This window comes from Enhydra lutris, unplaced genomic scaffold (assembly GCF_002288905.1).
Source record: "Enhydra lutris kenyoni isolate GAN:26980312 unplaced genomic scaffold, ASM228890v2 scaffoldscaffold17, whole genome shotgun sequence".
Taxonomy (NCBI): domain Eukaryota; kingdom Metazoa; phylum Chordata; class Mammalia; order Carnivora; family Mustelidae; genus Enhydra; species Enhydra lutris.
In genome coordinates this window covers 19,546,839-19,574,054 of record NW_019154101.1, presented here as the reverse complement: position 1 = coordinate 19,574,054, position 27,216 = coordinate 19,546,839, and the positions used below count along the sequence as shown (strand labels likewise).

The following is a 27,216-nucleotide window of genomic DNA, read 5'->3' as shown; positions in this document are numbered from 1 at the left end:
CTGCTTTGACCATTTTAAGGCCAGCTGTGTGACCTTAAATCATTTAACACTCTTAAGATAGGAATTAAGATACTTATTTCATACAATTACTGTGAGGATAAAATGAAATACAGAATGTAGAGCCCTGGGTAAGACATACGGCATGGAAGAAGAAAATTAAAAGCCCTTGAAAAACTTCAGGATTTTCTTTATAATTCTTCTAAGTCATGTGGCATAGGAGAAAGAAAAACAGGAAGCGTGTGATTTGGGACAACTATGAAACTTTACCAGTTTTACAGAATTTTACGGAAGATGGACTAAAAGAGAAGGAAACTCCTTTGTTTTCTGAATTACCCACATTTGTACATTAGCAAATATAAATGGTATCAGAAGAGCTATACCGCAATTGAGTGGCAACTATATTTAAAGTTTGTATTTTGAGAAATTATTGCCTGTGATTGGAGATTCACTGCAGATAGTATCTAAATTCCTTTTCATTTTGGTTCGCTCTTGTCAACAATGAGACTTAGTTAAGGACTAGTTTGCTGAGAGGTGTTCACAGCATTAGAGTTTCCTTGTTCTGAGGTTCCCTTTCCGTAGGATGGTCCCCACCCTGGTGCTGGAGAATAGAGTGGGCTAGAGTAGAATGAGATTGCAGCAGATGTAAGTGGTAAGGTCTCCTCCACTGAAATTGAGATCTAAGTCAAACTCAGCTTTATTGCTTTTAATGGTGTTATGAAATATTTCCTTGGCTGGTTTCCAGGAGTTTGAGATGGACAGCAGGAAAAAAACAGATGTAATTACAAACCAAGTATTATGGAGTGAACCAAGGGATAACTAGAAGAAACCAGGATGAGTCTTCTAGTCCAATGGATAGAATCAGGACCAAAAATGGAAAATAAAGCTTGAGTTGGGAGCAATGTAGACCATTCTAAGACATGAGAAAAAGCCATAAGAGACTCTTAACTATAGGGAACAAACTGAGGGTTGCTGGAGGGGAGGTAGGTGGGGGGATGGGGTAACTGGGTGATGGGCATTTAGAAGGGCATGCGATGTAATGAGCACTGGCCATTATATTCAGTGGATGAATCACTGGATGAATATCTGAAACTAACGATACACTATATGTTGACTAACTGAATTTCAATAAAATAAGTTAGGGGTGCCTGGGTGGCTCAGTTGTTTAAGCATCTGCCTTCAGCTCGGGTCATGATCCCAGGATCCTGGGATCAAGTCCCGCATCGGGCTCTTTATTCAGCCAGAAGCCTGCTTTTCCCTCTGCCTCCCACTCCCCCGGTTGTGTGCTCTTTCTGACAAATAAATAAATAAATAAAGTTAAAAAAAAAAAAAAGAAAGAAAAGGCAAGAGGGGAAATGAGGTGTGTCCTTGAGTATGTGTCGTGAACAGTGTTTGAGTTGTCTGAGGCTTGCTCTTATTAGCCATGATCTAGCTGGTGTGAGGTGTGGTAGAACTGGCTTACAACCACCCGAGTTGGAAGGTTTGCCATTGTTCTGATCACTCGGATCATCTGGAGCCATAGAAAGGATCCAACAGCACGGGACTCAGAACCAACATGAGAAAAGAGGAGGACCTGAATCAAGTAGGATGGACTTTTACCATTTCACTCATGAGGGGAGCATTCAAATTTAAACAACAATCAAAGGGCATATTTCTGTTGTGTATTTTATAAATATGCCTGAGTTCACAGCCAAGGAAACTGTGAAGGTCAGTTTCCACCTATATTCATTCTCGGTAATTGTTGGGCTGTCTTCCTGAAGACCCGAGGGAGAGGAACAGCCATAAACTGGGTCCAACTGATGACGACGGGTAATATTCTGGTGATCAGCATAGGTAGACTCGATTCCTTGCACCTTTACAGATGTGCTTCAACCACATCTGGAACTCTTTGTGATGCCACGTGGGTGGAGAGCAGAAGCAGAGGAAACCAGTTTTTTTTTTTTCTTGCTCAAAAAACTGAGTCAGTGGGGTTAACTTACATTTTTAGAATACCCTTAATACCACTTTGGTCTGTTTTCCTTTTCCTTTACATAATCACATTTATTTAGGCTTTATAGAGGCTACCATATGCTATAAAACTTTTCTGAGCAATAAGGGTCATAAAACACCAGACAGGTCATTTTCTAAGTAATTATGATAGTATCTAGATGCTTGGATCATTGCTCATCTCTGCATTATTAAAAAAAGAGTACCTTTTATTCCTTAGGTATCTCCTTAACTCCTGAAAATAAAAATAAAGTTCTAAACAGTTGCGTGATACTTAATAGTTTCTAAAGCCCTTTCAAGTGATATCAATTATCTTTACAAAATTACTCTAACGTGGGTAGGAATAATAATCTACACTTTACGGATAAATGCAGTATTACTTGACTGCTTGGGGGCACACAATAGCTGAGGACAGGACTGGAAGGTAGATACTCTATTTCTTTCCTAAGTATATCGAAAAAGTGGTTTCTGCTTTTCACTCATGCCCTTCTGATAAATTACTGGGAGGTTATCAAAGGCTTTGCATCACATTTTGGATTAAATCTAAAATATTCAGGCTTCTTTTATATTATTCACTTAACAAACATTTTTTGAGTTGTTGCTTTGAGTCTTCTGTTGCTCATAGATGCTCCCCTTTGTCACTTATTCTCCAGCATCTTTCCTCTGTTCTTTCTAGAAAATTTACTTTTTCATTTTCTTCTCATTTCCAATCTACTATTCTAGGAATATTCTGATGTGAACAAGGATCGAAACAAAACCCGGTGCAGGCTGGATTTGCCAGTGATGGTTACTCGTGAGACGTCTTGGTGTTCTGTAACGTATCTTTCAGAGGCAATAAGGTGAGCGTCCTTCAAGGTTTAGTTCATTTCTTCTGTGTCTGCTCACTTATGTGGGATATCACATAAACATTTAAATGATCCTTTCTTTTGAAAATTACTTATATCCTCAGCCCCATCTCGTACAACTCTGATTACAATGATGTTTTTCAAAGTAAGGAGGAATGTTTTCTTCATAGCCACTTGGCATATTGTCTATTATTTCAAGGTTTATCAGAAAATATGAAGGATGGGAATTACTGAAGGACTAAATTAGGATTAGGAGAATGAGAAAGAAAAGATGATAATAAGTTCAAGATGTACGGAGAAAGAGGTAGAAAACATACCACCTGCTGAGTTTTAAATATGGGGGAAGGAGAGGAAAAGGCAAGATTCAAAATTGACTCAGAAACGTGTTGACTAAGAGAGTGTTGTTGCTTCTAACATAAGAGTAAAGAATGTCAGGAGGGAGCTGGGGCTTGGCTTCATTTGGAAATACAGTAAGTGACAAGGGGCATATTCAAGTGGCAAGGGCCAGGACATCCCTGTAAAAAGGGAAACATAACTTTGACTGGTGCAAGGCCAGTTGGAAACATGCTGGGATATTTAGAGATTAGTTTCTTCTGGCTCAACTTTATTGGGCTTCATTGGAACATATCTACCGCCATCTGACATTGCAATCTGCTTGTTTTATTGATTCCATTGCTGTAATGTAAGCTGGGTGAACTTTACTGTTTCCTGCTCTTTGCTACAGTAGCCCAGAACACAGAACAGTCTTGGCTCCTGGAAGACCATCTTTACTGAGTGAAAACTCTAGACCTATTAGCCTTTAAAGAAAATTAGGTAATCATTGGAGTATGGAAGATGTTGGAAAAATTCCTAAGTGAAATTCAACTGTTTTCACTCTTTCCTCCTTAAGACCTTCAATGATAATAAAGAGAAGACCCTTTCTAGAAGATCTAGAATGTTAGCTGTTGACTGGGTCCTGTGCAATAAAAGAAAGTTTTGAATGCCAATGGGAAGAAACCACCGCAGTAGTCTCCTTGGCCTAGAGGAGTAGAGGAAGAGAGGCTAAGACATTCTTGGCCTCAAAGTGATTCCAGTGAGAGAGTCATTCTTTCATGAATCCTGGTGAGTGCTGCAAATGTTGGTAATTGATAGGGAAACCATGATTCTCTTTCTGGCCAGTTTATACCATCCTAGTGGGGCAGAAGGTGACAAAATATAACAAAAATTATACTCATTTAATTTTTGCCTCATTGGAGGGATTTGCCTTTGGTCCCCCAAAGGTAACTCAGGAATGTTACCATTTTCTTTGCAACTGTTACATTTTCTCTTTGATTAGTTTTTCCACCTGCAACATGGGTGTATTTATATCTACTGACCTATAGAGACCCATGGAGGTCCAATGATTTTAAATTAGTAAAGTGCCCTATCAGTTTAATAACTATGATTTAATAACATTAATAATAGTGGAATTTAAAAATTATCAAGTGAGAGAAGAATGCTTTTTAAATACATATTCCTTGCTAAAATATATTCCCTGTTGTGAGCTCCCTATTTATTTAAACTTCTCAATCATGAACACCGTGTTCAGTAAACTGAAAATTGCCTTTTTAAAGTACATGTTGGTAGTGAGGTATTGCAATATAAAATGGTATCCTGGTATTAATGACAAAGCCACTAGTCAACATACGCCCTTTTGGAGACAGAGCTGGAAAAGACCATGAGGGGAATTTTAAAAGGCAGATCACAGAAAACAGCCTAAATATTTAGGAGAACTCTTTGAAAGACATTAAAGAATTTATGTGGGCCTATGAAAACAGAGTGTATATCCATTATCTCTGCAGGTGAGAATTTCAAGGGTAACTTATCTCCAGTTGCACAAAAGAAATTTAGAGCATAACCAACCACAGGCCAAATTCAAAAGAACCACCTTTCTCCCACACAGACTTGCTTGGTAGCAGCAATTCAGCTTATTGTGTGAACCTGAGGGGTTTGGTCTGGGCTAAAATCCCTGAGTGGACGCTGAGTTAACTTTTTTTTTTTTTCTTTTTCTGATTAGGGAAACAACCCATTGTAGGAGTACTTTACCCTGTTGTTGCTTTAAGGTCACTAAAATGACTCTTATAATAGAGAGGGCTTCTGACAGGCAGAGCCCACACTGAATGAAATGAGACTTAGGAGCTAAATCAGTGCACATACTTCACTTTCTAACCTTGCTCAGCAGATATGTTTTCTCAGGGTCTTATTTTCATGTTTCTCTCTTAGTTGTATTAGAACCAGATCTTCAATATTTTACATTCAGTACCAAATGCAATTACATATGCCAAAAAATGAAAGCAAAAAGCAATCATTACAATGGTATCATAGCAGAAGAAATATTATTTTAGTTTGAAATAGCCTGAGCAACCACGTAAAGCTTTTGGTTTTAAAAACTAAATAAAAAATAAAATATAAGTTCCACATGACAAAGTATTCTGTCTTTCTGCTCTTGCCTATTTCTGCCTGGTTTGAGGGAATGTAGTACCTTTGGGAGATTTGAAGAAACACATGCTGGTTTTCTGGGGACACCAGGATGATGCTATCAAACAATTCTCCAATAGTGTAAGTCACCCCTGGATACATCACGGGGAAGGGTGAAGTAGGGTAAGTATTGAGGGCTTTGGAGTCAGAAGACCTGACTCAGGTTGTACCTTCACTTCTTACCAGCATTGTACCCACAAAAAGGTCACAGCTACTCTGAGCCTGACTTTTGTCCTCCCTAAAGTGGGGATAATGAAATAATTCCAACTTCATAGGGTCATTGACAGAATCAAGTGTCATATGCAATATTTAGATGCATGCCTTTTAAAGATACACCATGGACAGATTTAGGATCTCATCTTTTTTGAAGGGGAATTATGTGAAGAAAATAATTTTTTAAAAATATTTTATTTATTTATTTAAGAGAGAGATAGGGAGTGCAAGTAGGCAGAGAGGCAGGCAGAGGGAGAGGAAGAAGCAGGCTCTCCACTGAGGAGGGAGCCTGATGTGGGGCTTGATCCCAGCACCCTGGGATCATGACCTGCTTAACCAACTGAGCCATGCAGGTGCCCCGTGAAGAAAATAATTTAAAATGCATATTTAGGTTATTTCTGAGAGGGTGAGAACTGTATATTAGAATTTCCAAGAGTTACTGTGTGGAATGACATAGTATTGGGTCATCAGCAGAAGCTGAGGAGAGCTGAGGTAGGTCTATGGAATCCCTTCAACTGACCACTCTGTTGGTTAACTGTGGTCTGACAAGCAACAGGACTATCTTGTGTGACATAATTTCGAAAAAAAAGGGGGCGGGGAATCTATATGGAACTGAGTTTTCATACTTCAAGTATTTATTTTTTATTTTATTTTATTTTATTTTTTTGGGGGGAAATTGCCTTGTATATTATTTAAAAGGCCAGAGACAGGCTGGGACCAGCCTTGTTTGTGGTCTCTGAGGTTTCAACCTGTAGATAGGCCAAAGGAACTATCCAGTGGAGTGTGCCAGAATGAAGAGCCTGAAAGCTTATCCTTCTGGATCAGGCATAGAGGATGAGCTCAGTGTTTGGTGAAGGATTACTCAGGAAGAAAAAAGCTGTAACTGTTCCTCTCAGATTTAGGTAGGGTTGCAAGGAGACAAAAGGATAATTTCCAGTATAGAGAGTTTTTCAGGTTCTGGGAGAAAAAATGGAAGGTTTTCATGTTTGATAGCCTTAATTTTCTTGGTTTGAGTACTAGCTTAGGTTCAGAACCCATGCCTAGGTTTGGAACAGGTCCTGAGGAGAGTCCACGGGAGGAAGTGAAAACATCATTGAGCAGGAGAGAGCATCCAGCCATGTTTAGAGACTTTCTCCAGCTATGTGCAGCAACCCAGGATTAGCAGTGGAGAAAGTGGGCCTGAGCCTCATCAAGTGTGGCTGTTGAAAATCCACATGCTTGGATTTTCAAGCATGATTCAAGTGCAGGGGGCCGGTGGGGGCATCATTGCATGACTATACTGGACAGAGATGAGAAGTGGAATGATTCAGAGAATGAGAAAAACAAAGTTTCCTGTGGAGTGAAATTCCTAAATAAGGATGAAGGGAAGTTTTTCGAGGAGGAAGATAGAGGAACAAAGTGGAAGGGGAAAACAAACAAACAAACAAACAAAAAACAAAAAAGCAGAACTTAACAATCAGGCAGAGAATTTTTAATTTTGGAGAAGTCTCTTTCCTCCACAGTGAAGGTGATCCAAATTAGCCTCTTTGAGGAAGGAAATTAAGGGGTCGATGAAGTGAGTGATAACAAGAGTGGTAAGTGCTGAGGAGGTCAAGAAATTGTAAAGCTAGAGTCAGAAAATTATGTATCCAGGCACGTTTAATGCCTTCAGTAGATGTGGAGAAGCATACAGAATGGGATGAGATAACTGAGCAAACTTCACCTTCAAGGTACCTGGTCTCACTTTGTGCCACACCATTTGGATGGACCGGATTCACCGATCCGTTTCGTTCTTCCCTCTCATACTTGCTTTCAAGTAGATATGACATGCCTTTCAGTTAAACTCAGAGAGAACCGTTATTACAAGCTATTGGTGGGCGAGCCAGACATGGTTGGGCATGTCTTCCCCGCTGACATCCAGGGTGTACTTAGAATGCACGGCCCATTTAAATGCAGAGGTTTTAATTAGGGGGTGGGCCCATTTATGTATGCAAGCATATTGAAGAAAATTTTAAAAAACCATGCATGCCTTGCCTTATAATCCTTGCTAACATAATATTTGCGTCCTTTTGCATTCTCCAGAAAGGAAAATCACAAAACTCTGGAGCTGAAATTAATTCTCTCTTTAGAAGGACAGTAGCAATTTAAGGAAAGAGAATGTCCAGTAGTTATCCTAACATTTTTATTGATGTTTGTGAAAGCTGAAACGAGATTTGCTCTATCGAGCTCATTAAAAACACTTCAGATTATTCCTGTGTGAATTGTGGTATACATTTGGTCGATAGGGTTGTAGTAGAAAGTAGTCCTCTTTAGCAAAGGCACACCTATTTTTGTTAAATTCTACATACCCCTCTGACATCTCCTTTAGATTTCAGCCAAAATGTCATCGTTTGAAGGAAGAATCTGCTAGTCTTCTCATTCGGATGAGACACGTTGGGGTGTATTCCTGCCACACCTCCTTGCCTTGCCTGAATTCTCACTATGAGTTACAGTTGTTTTTCGTGTGAAATGCACCCTTGACTCTAAGCACCGTGAAGGCAAAGGTGGTACCTCCTTTGGTGGGGAACCAAGGATAATACACAACTGATAATACACAGTCTCCCACAGAGTGGTTATTGATGAATACGCGTTGAAAGAATCTATCTTGATTATCTCAGAGAAGTGATGTGGAAAACATATTTAAATCAGGAGACTTAGGTTCTATTCCCAGTTCTGCCTCTAAATGACTGTTTAACTTAGAGAAAGTCAATTCAAGTATCCCTTTCCTCAACTGTAAAATGAGGGGATTCAAGTAGGCGATTGTTAATATTGCTTGCAGCTCTAAGATTCTGCACAGTTCCAAAAATGCGTATTTTACATTTATATATTTACACACATACACACACACAGCATTTGGAACCTGAGACATGACAATGTCCAGTTGAGAAACAGGGTGATGAAAAGAAAATGTGGGAACCGGGAGAAGGGAACAGGATTGGCAGGTTTGGAGCCAACAGAAACACTGTCCCCGGATTCCATTCACTTCCTAGACGAAGGTGTATGGATGTTACTCTGCCCTTCCCTTGGCTTTTCCGCTTTCGGGAATTCCTTAACATCAACTTCATTAGTTACAAAGGGAACAAGCAATCCATATCCAATTTTCTTTTCGCGTCAGGATTGTTCATGTATAAACTAGGCTCCTTTGTTGGAAACATTTGCAATTAATGCCATAAACAAACAAACAGAAAAATGCAAATCTTGCGCTGCCTGCCCCAGCCAACCTCACCGACTCCGAGCCTGACCACCATCAGTTATACACAAAAATGAATTGAAATTCCCACTTTGGGCCTAACCTAATTTTCAAGTGATAATAGGCATGGATTCCCAGAAGCACTCTATGCCTCTTGATAGCAACATCCTAATTTCCTTTCCTGGTAAATGTTTTAAATAAGATTTTAGCACCAAAGGAAATTAACCTTTAAATTAATTGTAATTATAAAATGCCATCACTGATTTTTGTCTTCAGTCTAATTACTTTCTATTATTTAAACAAACCTCACCTCCTGTGAGCTTTAAGTTTGTTTCTCCCCCACTTCCTGCCACACAACGGCGGCCAATCCTCGTGGAGTCGTCGCGGCTGCTAAAGCAGCCTCATTCAAATGTCACGCAGGACTGCGGGTTTGCCCTCTGCTCGCTTTCGTAAAGGCACTCGTCCAGAGGCTACGTGGAAGGCTGCTGTGCTCAGAGGTTTTCCTCCTGCATACCTGATGGCCATCCTTAGACACACATTGGTTTTCATCCTCCTGCTGTTTGGAAGGAGATCGCGAAGCCCAGCCCTGTCTCTATTAGAAGCCACTTCCCCAGCGGAAGCGCAACTGCACGTAATGAAGTAGGCACCTGCCAGCACCATTTATCAAAAGACACGCACAGAATCTCGAGCCTTCTTGACCAGCACCGCTCAGCTCTGGAGGGCTTTTAGCGCTCGGTGTCCTCTTTATCTTGCTCTCATTTGTTCTTCCGAAGATAGGACTATGGGATCTCGGGAACTTTATTTTGTTGGCCTGTGTATCTACACTGTGGTGCTAAAAGCATGCTCTTTTCCTGCCCCTTAGCTGCCTTCTTTGTCATGTCATTATCAGTGCGAGTCCAGAGAGATGGTGTGAGTCCATTACAGGTGGCCTGGGTACCGCATAATTGGAAGATGAAGCAGGATAATCAGAGGGGAAGGTTTTTCTTTTAATTGTTTCTGTTACAATGTCACCACTTCTCCTTCCATTCATTCTCTGGCTTTCTTTTCCATTGAGGCTGATTAAGACAACCTGAAGCATATTGGATAATTTCAGTTCTCCTAGGCAGACATATCTTGTGCATAAAATACTTCCTTTATTACACCCCAGGAAAGGGTCCTCCTTTGTGCTGGTCTGAATATTGTTACCTCAATGTGATTCCTTAGAAACAAGGTCCCGGTCCTTCTGAACCAACAGAGGGCAGGGAACAAATCAATTTTCTTCCCCTGCATTTTTGACTCGGGGACATGAAATTCTTGTAAAGATGATTATGGTGTGCATGTGTGTGCGCATGTACATGTGTGGGCATAAGTGGAAAGCAGTATGATACAATGGGGGAGGCATTGTGAGAAAAAGGGGAAAATAAGAAGTGACCTTTGAGGAATCAGATGCAACTTTCACCTGAACGTATGAAGTTAAAAATAAAGCTCATCTATTTTCCCTTCCGTGATCACAAGAGGGAGGAATTTAACAGAAGGCTGAAAAAAAAAGACCAGTAGTAGCAGCTAATGGGGAAGACAATGTATGTTAAAACTGTATTTCACTGGTAGGGAATGCTGTTGCTGCTGATAGAAACTTGCATGTGATTGACGGGAGGCATATGCCTATGTCAGCATTTGTTTCAGGTGTTGATCATTTATTCAGTCTTTCCCTTTTACATATGGCGGCAAGTCTCCATCCCATCCTTTTCAGTCATTTGCTTAGAAAACGACGGAAGTGCTTTATTATAATTGATTATTCATTTACTTAAAATAAACTGGGGTCTAAGGAGATGTCCCATTCCTTACCAGTTTACAGAGAGTCCAAGAAGTGTTTGAGGAGAGCTGATTGGTTGATTCATTTATTTCCCAGATCTTATTGAGTCCTGCTCCGGGTTAGAGATGTGCTAGATGCTGAGGATACAGCAGTGGTCAAGACAGGTGTGGCTCCCAAGGGGCACTGGCTAATATTCCTGATCCTGAGGGAGTCCATATGTGCGGCACTGGTGTCACAAGTTCAGGAATAAGCTCAGGGACCTTGAGCATGTCATCTAATCTTTATGGGTCGACAAAATTAAGGTGTTAAAAGAGTGGTCGACAACAGTTTTCCATCATTTTAAAATCTGCAGTGTTCCTAGTCCAAAAGAAATCTTAAGCAGAAACTTGTAAAAGTAAAATTAAATAGAAGCCAAGCTTCTATGGTTTTGGGGGGTTGAGGAAGGAGCAAGGTGATGCCCTTTACCCTGGCCTCACTATGACTCTGTACAGCATAGGTAGCTATTAGAAATTTGGGACTCTAGGCCTTCATAATATGTGATGCTATTCAGAAATGCGGAAAGAAATGGCAAGTTTGGGTTTTGTGGGAGGCTAGCAGACGTGGACAAGATTATTTCACTCAGTCACCTTGAAAATCACAAAAGAAATGTTTTAAAAAGACAATAAAACAGTGCCATACTAACAATATATTATTCTCTCATTTGATTGCTTGAGTATGATACACCAAAAGTAAAACAGACACAACATTATCTTAACTCTGCCAATCTGATACCCAAGAACGTGGCACCTTTTTTGAACCACTGATTGTCTACTCCTTAGGTTAGGTTTGAAGAGTGATTTATAAATAACAAGAAAGAAAGCTTAGATTACCAAACAGACTGTATAGTGTGACCCTAAGTACCAGATACAAAGGAAGGAAAGGAAGGAAAGGGAAGAAAGAAAGATGATCCATAGATGACAGATAGACAATAGGAAGGGAGGGAGGGAGGAAGGGAAGGAAGAAAGGAGGGAGAGGAGAGGGAAGGGAGGGGAGAAGGAAGGAAGACTAGGAGCCATATAATACACTGAAATGTTAATGGAGAAACAGAATTTCAAATTGTGGGGTCATTCTAATTTTGTATGTGTGTGTGTGTGTGTGTGTGTGTGTGTGCATGTTGTTTGTATTTTCTATACATTCTGCAGTCAACTTACATTTCTTTATAAACAGGAAGAAACAAATATTTTTTATAAGGGTAGTACTCTTCCCTGCTGCCACTTCTGCCTCCCCCAAAAGTGGGAGTGTGTGTGATTGTGTTCAAAGAATTGCCTTCAAACTCAATGATCCTGACAAACTGGAAAAATGATCAAAACATACAGAATGGAGTTCAATATACACAAGTATAGGCCAGCAGCCTTTAGAAGAAAAATCAAACAAAAATAACAGAAAATTATTAGCCTCAGAGAAGTGAATAATTTCCTGCGGTTTGCTTTTCAAATGAAAGTTTCTATAAATTGATTGTGACTTTTATCCCAAGGCCGCTTGAATTTAGAGAATTCAGGACAGGTTTTTATGCATTTCTACTTGGTTGGTGGGTTTGTACTTGTGTGTATCTACAAGTTTAAACATCTAGAATTCATTTTTCAATATTTTTTTCAAAATAGGTCCCTTTAGGATATTATTATTATTTTTCAAAGATTTTATTTATTTATTTAACAGACAGATCACAGGTAGGCAGAGAGGCAGGCAGAGAGAGAGAGGAGGAAGCAGGCTCCCCGAGGAGCAGAGAGCCCGATGCGGGGCTCGATCCCAGGATCCTGGGATCGTGACCTGAGCCGAAGGCAGAGGCTTTAACCCACTGAACCACCCAGGCACCCCTAGGATATTATTTTTTAATGACATTCTGTATCTTTCTAGGGGTGATTTGAATATTTAGTAACACTTGAAAATATGTGAATCTCTTTTTGAAAAGATAGTGATTACTTAAGAGAAATAGATCCGTTTTCTAGAGGACTGATGTTTTGTTTTAGTTTAACTATTAAATAAAAGGTTTATGAGAAAATATAATAAAAAGTGAGAAATCATATGATTTTTTTTTTCTATTCTGGATTGGTGCTATTTTCCATGGCTGCATGTCTTCCTTTTAATTGTCACATCTCACAGTGCTAACGAGGCTGAGAGGGAAGGTTTTCATTCTATCCCTGTAAGTGGACATCCAACTGTGGTTCAGGAGAGCTAGGGATTAGGTGAGAGAGGAGCTGCACAGATCATAAAAGGCATCCCAGACTGAGAATCTCAGAACATTTCATTTCTTTCACAGAATATTGTAAAAGAGAACATGTAGGGGAGAATAGAAAGGACTGGAGGTCATAAGAAAAACGCAGCGTGGTTGGCAACAGATGATACAGGGAAGAGCCTCACCACAAAGACAGTGCAGCAAGGGTCGCCCGCTCTCCTGGAGAAAGTCTTTCCTCCTAAGAAATATCACTGCCTTTTCATGAACAAATATATAAAAGTATGTGGCAATGGTTTCCTCAATTGAATAGGGTTCAAGTGTCAAGGCACACCCTCTGGAGCAGGCTCCCAGGTTTTTTTTCTGGTGAGGAGCTTCTCATCTGAAGGGAGATCACCCCATGCCAAGGCTCGGGGTGCTGACCGGGAACTCCTTAGAGAGCATGAAACCAGGGAGGTGGGAACTAGTACAGCCTGGAGCCTTTTACCCACATGTGTTTGATGGGCTGGGGGCCACTACTTGCCTCAGTCTATGCCCCTTAGGGACTGTCAAAGGTCTGGGAGCCACATGGTGTGTGTGTGTGTGTGTGTTGATATGGAATGTTGGATCTGAAATCTGTCCCCCCCCATTTATATGTTAAAGGCTTAACCCCCCAGTAGGATTGTATTTGGTAGGGTCTTTAAAAGAGGCAATTTATTTTATTTTATTTTTTTTAAGATTTTATTTATTTATTTGACAGACAGAGATCACAAGTAGGCAGAGAGGCAGGCAGAGAGAGAGAGGAGGAAGCAGGCTTCCTGCTGAGCAGAGAGCTGGATGTGGGGCTGATCCCAGGAGTCTGGGATCATGACCTGAGCTGAAGGCAGAGGCTTTAACCCATTGAGCCACCCAGGTGCCCCAAGGCAATTAATTTTAAATGAGGCCATATGGGTGGGGCCCTAATCCAGTAGGACTGGTGTCCTTATAAGAAGAAGAAGAGACAGGTCACCTGCGTGGCTCAGTTGGTTAAATGCCTGCCTCTGGCTCAGGTCATAATCCCAGGGTCCTGGGATTGAGTCCCTTGTTGGAATTTCCCACTCACAGGGGACTCTGCTTTTCCCTCTGTCCCTCCTCCATGTTTGCACACAAGCTCTCTCTCTCTCTCTCAAATAAATAAATAAAAATCTAAAAAAAAGAAGAAAAAGAGGAAGAGACACCAGGGGTACGTCCACAGAGAGTGAAGGTCCTGTGAGGACAGAGTGAGAAGCCAGGACAGAGGCTTAAAGCAAACCTATCAATAATTTGATCTTGGACTAGCATCAAGGACTGTGAGAAAATAAATTTGTGTTGTTTAAGCCACCCAGTCTGTGGTATATTATTATTGCAGCCCTAGGAGACTACTATACGGGGGAGGGGGGTGCAGAGTCCCCCCGTCTTCCTGCTGCCAGGAAGCAGCTCTGCTCCAAGGGCTGTCGCTGTCTCCAGGAAGGCACAGCAGATGGCAGTGCTGTCCTGTGCGTTTGCCCGCTGCCGGCCTGTCAGGCTGTGCGTCTGGCTTCCAGAACTGAAGGGCCGGAGATGTAAACTTCAAGGTCCAGGCTTTTTCACTGGAAACCAAAACACTTTTGTCCTAAAGCATATCTACCGATCTTACCTATTTATCTCTCATCTTTCTACCTATCTGTTGAGCTGGGCTTCACAAAAGTAAATGAGATCCTGTTTGAAAGGAGAAATAAGGAAACAAATTCTCAGGCATTTGGTGTGCCTACGGTCTAACTCCCTCTAGCTCACTGATGACGGATGGCTATTTCATGCAGTGAAGTGGCAGAGTTTGCTTCTGGAACCTAAACCCTTTCCATAGTTTCCTTGGAGGCTTCTGGTCCTACAGCTCCCCGGCTCCCCTGGCGACTAAGACCTCAACATCAAAATGGAACACATAGCTGGTCAGCTCTGTATTGACGTCAAGAATACCTTAGTTTTCCAGTTTCCAAAATTGGGTCCTTATCTCTTACTCTACTGCCTGTTTTCAGCAAAGTTATAGAACTAAAACTGTCCTCTGTTCTTCATGAGGCTCTTAGGAGTGAAAACTTGTCCAATTTGGAAAGCAGGTGGCTAGCACGGCCTCCTGACAGTCTGCTGCTAACTGAATGTTCCTTTGCAGATCCATAGCAGGTAAGAATGGACACGTCCCGAGCCCCCTTCTCTGTTTACACATACAATAAACTTCTCCCATACTTCAGGCCTTACTTTCTGAGAGCATTTATTCTTTTTTGCCAAGCCAGAATGCTTTTAAGAGATCAAAAGATTTTTCTCTAGAATATGATTACCAAAAATTAGACAGAAATTTACAACCTGAGGATTTAGGCAGTGTCTACAGGTGACCATACAGACAAATAGCAAAAGCAAAAATACAAGGGAACTATCAATCCAAAACATCGTGTTCAACGAATACTCACAATTTACTCCTGTATGTAAAGGACTACCGTAAATGAACTAGTCAGATACAGAACTGGCCCAAATGAGCATCTCCTCTGGGCTTGTTAGGGGTCCCACAAATATCTAAGGTAAGGATCAGTCTTTTTGGGTATACAAATAGACGAGTAGTTCATGTAAACCACTGAGCAAAAAGACTAAATTGAAAAACTTGTTTATGAGGATTCTACTTGGGACTTGTATTAATAAAGGCAGGTAAGGGGCCATGGTTAAATTACACATAACGATATAAGCACTATTTTTTGGAGTTTTTTGGAAAATAGTTTATTAGATGCTTGAAATAGAAACCTAACCTTCCAAAAGATGTTTGTGACTTCATATCCTCTTGGATTTACATTGCTTTGGCCAAAACTTGACAGAGGTTGGAATTCCCTAAACTGAGTTCCTCAGCCTTCTAATTCTCTGGACTATTAGGATTTCTTACGAAGAAGTGTTCTGTGTTCAAATGTCAGGATATTAACTATACTTCTGATTTCTGTAACTTAATGCTTTCACATCTACAAAATGACCACTGGTTATTCCCAAGTCAACCCTTGCTTGCTTAAAACATCTGGAGAATTTAGGTGCCCCCAGACCATCTCCTCGCATAGTCACAGTAAACAAGGGTTCCAACTTAGCTAGCCAACCCTAAACCTGTTTATGCTGCCTTGCCTAGACCTTTCTGAGGAAATCATAATAAAGGTGCTTGGCTAACAGTTCTGCCCTCTCTCTCTGCTTCATGACCCTTCCCAATGGCCTTGTATGGTGTGCTGTGTTCTTCCTGGGGAACTGTGAGCATTATAAAACTGTAGAAATCTTTCTAGTTTCTTGTTTTGATTTGCATCCGGCCTCACCCAAGTAGTATGGTTAAAACAACATTGTAGATTAGGAAAAATCAAACATACTTTACCACAAAGCCCTTGGAGTTGTTAATATGTAAATGCACATCCTACATTTTTAGTATCAAACTTACTTGGCTTTGGAATCTTTCTGAGCAGTATATCTTATGGAACTGGCATTTCTGGGATCCCCTTTGGGAGGTACTCTTCTGGAGAGATACTGATTATCTGTCCAGGAGGTTTTGTGTGTCAGTATTTTCTGAAGATGAAAATGCACTGATATCATTGTAAAATGAAATCAAACATTATAGTTTAAGGAAAGCTCAATTCCCATATGAAATTTGGACTTGCCCTTCACCAAGGAGTTGGCACAAAGACACAAAATGATAATATTTGAATGAACTCACACCAGTTGTAGAGTCCATATATTTTAAAATGTATACATCTATTACCCTCCCTAATCTTTGAATAAGGCTTTTGTGCATAAGACAAATGCTTGTGAGATATCTTCTCATGTGCATTCATTAGGCTTCTCAGTCTCGACCTGTCTAAACGGAACCAGTTGTCACATCCCCATTCTACTTTCCTCAAATGACATTTCCATTTATCCATTCATTCTTACCAGAAACCCAGGAATCTGTCAGTCCTTCTCTTACATAGTATGCATCCATCACCAAGGAACTACTTCCTTTTAGCATGTTTCTTACCAGATCTAGCTGTTCCATCTCTAATACAGAGATGTCCAGACCTTCATCATCTCATATCTCTCATTTTCATGATGTCCTAACTAGACTCCCTTTCCCTCATCTTGTCCCTCATCAAAGACTTTCTTTCATGTTGATACCAATGTGATTTTTCTAAAGCACATTCCTGATTATGTTATTCATTTTTCATAAACTACCTGCCAGTTGATTTGCCGTCATGCTATGCAAAATGAAGTCCAAAGTCCTTACTCTGGCATGACCGTTTGTCTACTGACTCCCTCGTGCTCTCTTTTCCGATCTTCTCTGGAAATACAGATACAACTCAGTCATATTAATCTGGCAGCTCTGCCCCTAACATGGCAGACTGTGATGTGTCGTGGTACTTTATTATCTTTTGCCTCAGATCACCTTACTCTTATCAGTGACCCAACAATATCTATTCACCTTTGAAGATCACACTCAAGAGTGTCTTTCTCAATGAAACCATTCCTGGTTCCTGTCTCATCTCTCCACAATATACACTCTACAGAGTTTTGTTATACTTACATGTTCACATGTTTGTTTTTCCCTACTAGATGGTAAATTCCTAGAGGTAAAAGCTTGTGTATTACTAATCTTAAAATTTCCAAAGCCTGACATAACACTTGACATATTGATGAGTGTTACACAAATGCTGTTTTTAGTGACAGGACCATCATTTCTTTTAACACACAAAATAACAAACTATGTGCTGTGTATTCCCGATTTTACATCATGTATTACTATGATTGAAAAAGTACCTCCTCTAAATTAATGACCTGATACTGCTTCCTCCTTTCTAGTATGATTGGAAAGTGAAGAAGAAACACATATTTCTCTTTGGAATTTTTCCTCAAATTTTCCTTTGCAGAGCAATAGATCTCATCCTTTGTCTTGAAATCCCAATCATTATGAATATTTTTAGAAACCAGAAAAAAGAAAAAAGATGCCCAGCTCTAATTTTTTCCTCAGAGTAAATATAGCTGCCTAAGCAACTATCCATGATAGTACCATGAGCATAGAAGTATTTTTCCAGTCCTCCCATTTCAGATCCTTAGCGGGGCCAGGAAGGAGTGAAACCTTCCATCTGCCATGTTTAGAAGATTCAAACACAGTGGAACCACTTGGAGGCTTGGAAGAGGGTATCGGCATCTAAACTCTGGATTAACCAATAGGCCTCAATACTGAGACTCTGACAGAGAGTTACAACTATTTGCATCAAATTGTAGGAACAAAAAGGAAATATGAACATTTGGTTTCCTGAAAACACATTTCTTGAATTAATCTGAGGTCAGTTCTTGAAAATTTTAGGAACTATTCCAAATTGTTGATTGCTGAGAATTTTAGTCCTGGGTGAAGCTGATTAGGTATCAATAATCAATAAGGGTTTATAAAAAGAAAGCAGTCAAATTAACCACACTTAGAAACCATTTCCATCTTCAATTTCCTCTTTATTCTCTACTAGAATTGTTATAAGAGAAACATTTCTTTAAAAAATACCTTTAATGAAATGAAAGTAACATATTTTCAAAATGGGTGCTTCTCCATTTTTTCAATATGCTGGATCTTTTATGAAAACACTTTAGTCCGATGGATACAAAAGGCTTATTCCCTGTTCCAAAGATGTGTTGGAGGATATTGTCTGAGAAGTAGGAAGGCTAGGTAGGAGGCAGTAAAGGAGATGCTTTGAACTTGAAAGAAACAGAATAGGGCTTTAATACTTACAGCTGTCCTCTTCTTCAGTTATACATTTCACAACATAACAGGCGTAGATGAACCCTGCCAGCTGAAACAAAACAAAGATGCTTTAGACAGGAGGCAAAGGCAGCGGACTGGACCTCCCTGGGGGAGTGGCTTTCCAAAGGCAGGCAGTTGGTGACTAGCTAGATACAGTGCTCCAAAATGATGGTCCCTCATACTGAATCTTGACTCCGTTGTGGATTCTTGATTCAAGTGATGTCTATCTTCCTTGTAAATCTGTACATCGCTCCTTTTTCTCTGAGCTGCGTTTATGTGTAAGATTTGTTAACTGCCAGGCAATCTAAAACAAGTGATTTTAGGTACAGGAGAAAAAGTTATGGTCACTTATTAATGGGATAACATTTGCACTTGTGCCAATCAACTTCTAATTAACTTACGTTAGCCAAGAGCCTTAGATCCTAAAATTGGACTCTCACCGACTATTAGAAAAATGTTTTGAGGGATAAATATTAAGATTTTGTGGTATGCTGCACGGATGCTTTGTAAGTAAGAAAAGCCCTTATTTAGACCTGTACCAGGAACCAGAGCATATGAAACACGATTAGGATGACATGTTACAGAGAAGCAATGGGGTGGATACCTGTAGCTAAGACCTGTCACGATGCATTGAATTTGGGATGGCACACATCACATCATCCTTTCTGAAACATTCTGCACAAAGGTCTCTATGGTCGGAGAAGTCCTTGCTCACTGAAATTATTAAGGGGAACAGCGAAGTTCCTTGATATCTAGCCCCTCACATGGAGTGGTTTTGTATTTCTTCATATCATTGTAATATTTATTTAGTGAAATTGTGAGTGCTGGTGAAAATATGAAAACTTATATAATTTCCAGATAGTGGCATTTTTCCCAAAATATTCTTGCTTGGGGGAATCCTTAAAGGATGGAACAGTGATGAAGATTATTCTCAATGACATTTCAGGAAGGCATTGATCTGGATGAGAACTGACCATATATGTCAATAGTTGGGACACTATTTGGCCTGGGGAAGGGAACATCAGGAAATCCTGCAGTCTTCCTGCAGGAAGCTAAGGTAGGGCAAGAAGGAGATGCTGTGAGAAGCCCAATGAAGTTGTTTTTCATTAGCTGACAGATCTCTCTGGAAGATGTGAGTGGAACACTTTAAGCGAGAGGGTACGCTGATAGGTATTTAATGAGCGTAGTATTGTCTGGAGACAAAGAGGGGTCCGGTTAAAAGAGGAACTTTAGAAAATCTCTAATATTGGATTTGAGGGAGAAAAGCATATTCTGGCAGATTCTAGTTCTCTTCCAAAGAGAACCAGCTTGGGATAAAACAGTGGTGACCCTGCTTAGGGGAGGAATGGATGAGGAAGAAGACCCCTGCAAAATAATTTTCAAGGGCTTTTGTTTCTACATCCAGGTTGAGTGGGAATGTGAACTCCTGTCCTTTTCCACCCCCTGAATGTAGTTTCTGAAGCAGTACACATAATGGAGAGCTACGTAAGAAACCACTAATATATTAAGTTAGTTTTCTTAAAAAACAAACAAACAAACAAACAAAACATATCTTAGAAAAATCATCAAATCAGCATTTTTCTCTTTAAATTATATGTTGCTATGGGCAATAAAAAAGTGGTAGTAAGAACTCTTTCCTTATAGGATAGAATCATCAGGATTGTTGTTTTTACAGGCTTATGTTTAGAGGACAAGGTGGAATTAGAGATTTCGCTTCAGCTAAGGTTTTTTTTGATCAAACAAAATGACATAGTAATTTGAAATTTTCATAGGTACTGGAAAAATAGGCAATACTAACACTTCTTAATCTTTGATCCACCAGGATCCATGAAAATGCTCTAATCATGGAGTGAGTTGGTCCCCGGGTACTCTGTCACTAGTGTTTGCATCTGACTGTGGCTAGTTAAAGAGGCTGTGGCTTTGATTAAATCCCCTGGGTACTGCCTTTGCAGCTCCTTTCCTTCCTCCGTTGGAAGTCATGACCATCCTTGGCTAAATGCTCTCCATTTATCAATAATTTATCTCTTCTTTTCAGTTTTAAATACTTACTACTTGAATTATCTATGAAGCAACCTTTTCCCAGTCACAAACTTTTCTTTTGATTTTCACTCATCACTTCATTACTTCTAAATGAAAGTCTAGGTAGAGAGCCTTGATAAATTCTGAGATTCAGGACCAATAAATTTAAACTTCTCATTAAAGTGTCACTAGATCCTGGATTATTAAGTGTACTGGTCTCCCAGAATGCAGCCAGGCACTGTATTCTGCTTACCGGTGATCTTTTAATTGTGTTCGGTTGCATTCTTTAACTATCGGGGAGTGCCTTTGATATAAAAGTAAATCCTGCTGCATTTCATTACAAAAGCTTGCTGATTAAGAGAACTTTAGCTTTTAAATTGGTCACCTCTAAATACAAATGGAAATTAGTTTCCCCCCAATTAATCAAGACTCATAAGCCTTTGTTATCTTACATGTTTCCTATACCACAGAAATTTATAATTTAATTTTTACTCCATAGCAATTTATAAAGTTTACCTACAGAAAGAGGCTTCAAATCATTCGTAACAACTCTGAATGCTTCTTATAATGTGTAACTCCTGTAATTGCTATGTGGGCTGCAAAGACAAACTAAGCCAGAGTTTCTCAACCTTGGCACCATTGACATCTGGGTTGGGTAAACTTTCTTGTAGGGTTTGTTGTGAATTATAGGATGCTTAAGCAGTAACAGCCTACAATCAATCCAGTTGACAACTGAGACAATCTCAAATGTCTGCAGACATTGCCACATGTCCCTTAAAGGACGAAATTTCCCCAAGTTAGAGCCACTGTTTTAGATGCAGTCCTATCTTCAAGGAATGTGCAATTCTGTGGCTGGTATATGCATATAATTATAATGTGAGGTAGATTAAGGTAAGTGTTATGAGGAAGGGAGACGACTGAATGCGTACTTAGTGACAAACAGTGAACTGCATATTTTCATGCATTAGCTCACTAATTCCCACAACCACCATTGGAAGAATGTCATATGTATTTTTGTGGGGGAGAGATGATGGATCTTGCTTTTCTGGAGTATGTTCATCAAGTGGGAGAGGTGTGGGTTGTGTTCAGAGAAAAGCCTGTAGTTGGATCTGAGAATTTGGGGATCCCATACTAGAGCAATGGAAATAGAAGCTGGGAAGGCAGATTAGGGCTATGATTGGAAGGCCTTGGGTATGTATTAAATTGCAAATCTAACTATGTCATTTTCTACACAATACACTTAAGAAGCACCTCATCTTCATGGATAAAGAAGATGTGATATATATATATATATATATATATATATATATATACACACACACATACATACATACATACATACATACACACAAACATACATACATGTCACACATGTAAGGGAGAATTACTGAGCCATCAAGAAGAACGAAATCTTGCCATTTGCAATAATGTGGATGGAACTAGAGGGTATTATGCTAACTGAAATAAGTTAATCAGAGAAAGACAAACAACATATGATTTCACTCAAGTGTGGAATTAAGAAACAAAACAGATGAACATAGGAGAAGGGAAGGAAAAAATAAAAGATGAAAACAGAGAGGGGTGCAAATCATAAGAGACTCTTAACTCTAGGAAACAAACTGAGGGTTGCTGGAGGGGAGGTGGGTGGGGGGATGGGGTAACTGGGTGGTAGGTATTAAGGGGGGCACTTGATGAAATGGGCACTGGGTGTTGTATGAAAGCTGAACTCTACCCTTGAAACTAATAATACGGTATATATTAACTAAATTGAATTTAAATAAAAAATTTTAAAACCTCATGCACTTCAAAAAGATTAAAAGAGTAAGCTTAACCTTAAAAAAAGAGAAAGAAGCACCTCATCTTTTACTCATAAAGTAGAAAAATTTTCATGGAATACAAATCCTTCCTAATGTGATTCTTAGCTACCTCCTAGCCTCATTTCCCACTACTCCTAGTCTTGGACTTGGTGCCAATAGTAAGTAAGCTGTTGGTAGTCTGCCAATCTACATGAGGTGGTTTCATTCTGTTCTTTAATTCATTAACCCACTCTGCCAACAAAGCATATGCATGTCCTATACCTCCCTGCCATCCCTACTCACACTGGCACCTCTGAGTAACTCTAACTTATCCTTTAAGACTGAATTAAAGTATGGTGTCCCCGAAGAACAGGCAATCCATTCCCAGGATAGGTTGCAGGGTTGGCATTTTGGAAACAAGAGCTTGAGAAATGGGAGAGCTTTGAGAGGGAATAATGAGGGGAAAGGCGAGGATGTCTTTCAAGCAGAACTCAGGAAAACTCTGGAAGATGTGGATTATGCTTAAGGAGGAGTAAGCAGCCTGGTTTAGAGGACTTTGGGCGATGGGAAGACAATAATGGTGCACAAGTTAGAGAAGAGTAATCCATGTTGTCAAAGCAGATCCAAGTACATGGAATTAAAATAAAATTGTTTTATTTTCTTAATTTAAAGATAACTAGAATAATGATGAAAGATACAACTGGTGTTATATTAAGCAAACATTTAATTGTCCACTTATTTTAAAAAAATGAAATATTCCAGTTGTTTTAGTCTTTGGCATTCAAAGCAGAGCTAAGCCTAAATCTTTTTTTTTTAATTCATCTTTTCACCTTGATACATCTAATATGATTTGTTCATTTCTAATTCACCTGATAGGAAATTCATATCATCTTGATATCATTACTTGCTGAAAGGAAATCATATTTTCTCTCTATAACTAATCAGATTAAAATTCTTTTTTGTATCTGCAAACCAAATTATGATTGCATGTCCCAGAAACTCACTTAGAAGCTAATAGATAAGAGGAAACCAAAGCCTTTTGGTAAGTATTTAAAAAGATTCAATTGTAGTAATTGAAAATGTAACAACCTTAGTGTTTAATATACTATCTCCTGGATTTCTCTTTCCAGGAAGTTGGAGTACACATAGTTGTCCCTAACTCTCCCAATAACTACAACTGAAAAAACCAGGAAATTTTATGTATAATGAACATAGGAAGATTCTGAAAAGTGGAAAGAATGTAGACTAGCCAGGAATCTTAAGAGCCAAGGAAAAACATGGGAATGAGTTCCCTATATTTCTTTCTTTTTATATATAGCAGACCTGGAGCTGAAGAAATTCACAATTCAGAAATCCCAACACGCACACATCTAAAAACCCTAATAAAAGCCAAAGGACCAGGAAAGGGACAGCCTAGTAAGACAAAATTTTAAGACAATAATAGCTCTTCTTTATTCAACACCACAGAAAAATCTGTATCCCTTTCCTCAACCACAGCCGCAAAGAGTGGAGGGCCGACTCCTCCCATCACCATGCTGGAGTGTCTGAGATGTCAGGCAGAAAGCTAAACTTGCTTTCCTGTCAGGAAGGAGGAAGACCTTTTCCCTAATATCAGGTAAAGACCACAAGGGGAATCTAGAATTCTAGCCTCACTCTGTAGTAAGGAGGTACTGAAAAACCTGAAAAACCCTCCTCAGGGAGTGTTGGGGAGATCTAGTGGAGAATCAGGATTTTTACTAATGCTCAGCAGTAAGGAAGGTAATCCTCTGCCTCCATGGTGTCAAAGTAATCTCGGAGCAGTAACAAGGCACTGATACCCCTCCCAGCCACAGAGATCGGTGAAGGCCACATGGGGAGCAGGAGTTTCCACTGTCTCCTGCCTTAATGAGAGGCCCTTCCCTACTTTGTTTTCAAAGAAGGTTGAGTGGAGAACCTGGACTTCTATCCCACTTGGCAGTAATGAGTGTGCATCCTCCCTCCCCTGCCAAAGCAGTATCAGAAGAACCCAGCTAATACAGGAAGTTTAAGAAAGACCTAGAGTCTCAAAATATAATATCCCAAATGTCCATGTTTTGATTTAAAGTACTCAACATGCTAATAAAGAGGATCTCAAACTGAGTGAAAAAAGACAATCAGTGGAAGATGACACAGAGCTGGATGATGGAGATGTTAGAATTACCTGTCTGACAGATATTTTAAAGTAGCTATCATAAAAATGCTTCGATAAGTAATTATGAACACATCTGAAATAAATTTAAGTCACAGTCTCAGCAAAGAAACAGAAGACCTAAAGAAGAACCAAACTGAAAATTTAGAGCTGAAAAATATGCAATAACAAAAATAATACCAGAATAACTCAACTCCAGAATGGAAAGGAATCCATGAACTTGAAGATAGATCTGATGTGGACCAGAGAGAAAAAAGTAGGTTGAAAAAAAATGAACAGAGTTTCAGGGACCCTCGAGATTATAATAAAACAGCTCACATTTGTATTATTGAGGTCCTGAAATAAAAGCAAAAGAGAGCATACTGAAAAAGTACTAAAAAGAGTAGTGGGCAGAAACTTCATAAATTTGACAAAAGATGTGAAGTTACATGTCCAAGAAGCTGGGTGAAGCCCAAATGGGATAAGCCAAAGACATTGACACCAAGTAAGACACATGACAGTCAAAATTTGAAAAATCAGAGACAAAAATCTTGGAAGCAGAAAGACGGCAATATTTATGTACACTGTTCTGAAAAAACAGCTTGTGGGTTTCTTTAACAACTAAACATATAACTACAATACAACCCTGCAATTGCTTTCCTGGCCATTTACTGCAAAGGAATGAAGACATGTTCACATGAACAACTGTACACTAATGTCTACAACAGCTTTATCCATAACAGGCAAAAACTGGTCACAATCCAGACGTCCTTCAGTGGGTGAATAGTTAGACAAACAGTGGTGTGTCCGCATCATGGAATATTCCTCAGCAATAAAAGGAAGGTACTACTGATATGGGTAGCAACCTGTATGAATTTCCATAGAATTATGCTGGGTGAAAAAAATCCCAAAAAGGTTATATATTACATGTATGATTCCATTTATATAACATTCTCAGCATGACAAAATATAGAAATGGAGAACAGATTAGTCCTTGCCAGGACTAAGTTAGGTTGGAGTCACAGAGAAGTGGACGTGGTCATAAAGAGGCAGCTGGAAGGATCCTTTTGGTCATAGCCGTTCATCACCCTGACTGTATCAACATTACTACCCTCATGGTGATACCCTATAGTTTTGCAAGATGTTACCATGGGGGGAAACTGGGTAAAGGGTATACAGGCTCTCTCTGCATTATTTCACATAATTGTGATCTGCCATTATCTCACAGTGAAAAGTCTAATTAAGTACTGTATTTTAGGCAACTATTATTTATGGTAAAAACACTTGTAATATAATTTCTAAATTTGCAAATATATGTAAACATGGTAGGTATATTTGTTTTCTTAAGTACAGAGACACATTTTAATTCCGAGCCCTTAGGCCAACAGAGAAGGCTACAATAGTTTTTAATGTTGATACTGTATAGAATCACCGTTTAACACTCTTTTTGGTCTGGGGTTGGAGATGGGAAATAGGAAACACTACATTTTTATTTGCAATTATCTCTTTCTCAGATAAATTAGTTTTATATTTCATTTATATCAAATCATCTATTTTTGTTCTGAGTTCATAATTCAGATGCTAGAAGCCCATGCTTTTTGTAATATGAATTTGAAGGAAGGATATTATGCCCTCACAAAATATACTTTTAAGTTGCAAATGATTTTACTTGCTCTTTTGTATCTTACTCCATTTACATAATTTGAGATTGCTTCAGCAAAGGATTCTAATATGATTATATCAGTGTTATTAATGAAGGTCTTTTATATGAAATATTTTTTATGTGGGCTGGTGTATCATCTATCTTGCCCACCAGATGATTCTTATCCCATACTATTCCACTGACTGGACTGTTAGAAAGCTTGTTGCAAATTTCCTTTGCTATGGATAATCCAGGTGCAGTTATCAACCTACAATAACTCATGGAGGATTGCCTTTAGGGCTATTGTGAATGTTCACAGCCTACTGAGTCAGAAAAGCTTTTCAGAGGATCAGAAACATATCTTAATACCAGCCTTTAGGTATTGTGCCGCATCATCAAGCATGACTGTATTAAACACTTTTTAAAAGATTAAATAAAAGTAGACGCACATGCAAACTTGTCTTATCTACTTAAGGCTGGGAAATGGACTGAACCAAATGCCAATGCTCGCTTAACCAGTAATTCCCATTATAAACTGGCCTCTGGAGACTGGAAGATTTCTTCAGGTCCAACTTACCCAAAAGTTATCTGAGTTCAAGTGAGTCCAAATGGATTAGTAAAGTTGGCAGAGCAAAAGATATTCAGGTGGGGTAGAAGACAACTAATAAAATTCAAATGTCATGATGGTTAATACTGCTTTCAGAGTTTAAATATCAAATTAGTTTTAAAAAACTGTATTGAGAGTTATAGTTCAACTGTTCTCTACATATGCTGTTTGGGAGATGATCAAAGAAATACTGTCTAATGCAATAGAGCTGTCACAAGATGCCTTCAGTTTTGGGGGTAGGAGCCATAACAAAACTCCTTAACCAAAACCGTTCATTGAAAACAACTGGCATTATGTCATATCCCTAAAACTAATACATTAAAATGTTAATTATATCTCAATTAAAAAAAAGAAAGTGATTGGGAAATGCAAAAAGCAACCTATCAACAACACCCTACTATTTCAAAAGTAAAACTGTTTATATAAAATTAGATTACATAATTACATAATTATAAATAAGATTATATCATAAAATAGGGATCCTGGTTTATTATAATGTAGCATTTGAGAA

At 39.2% G+C, this 27,216-nt stretch overlaps 1 protein-coding gene across 1 annotated transcript in view; it reads right to left on the bottom strand.

The window, feature by feature from the left end:
- LOC111147665 (sodium/potassium transporting ATPase interacting 2) overlaps positions 1–27,216 on the bottom strand; it is a 998,919-nt gene that overhangs the window by 2,856 nt on the left and 968,847 nt on the right. Inside the window, exon 5 of the mRNA XM_022503870.1 lies at positions 18,484–18,544. Within this exon, the coding sequence (XP_022359578.1) occupies positions 18,484–18,544 (61 nt within the window). The remainder of the gene's footprint in view (positions 1–18,483; positions 18,545–27,216) is intronic.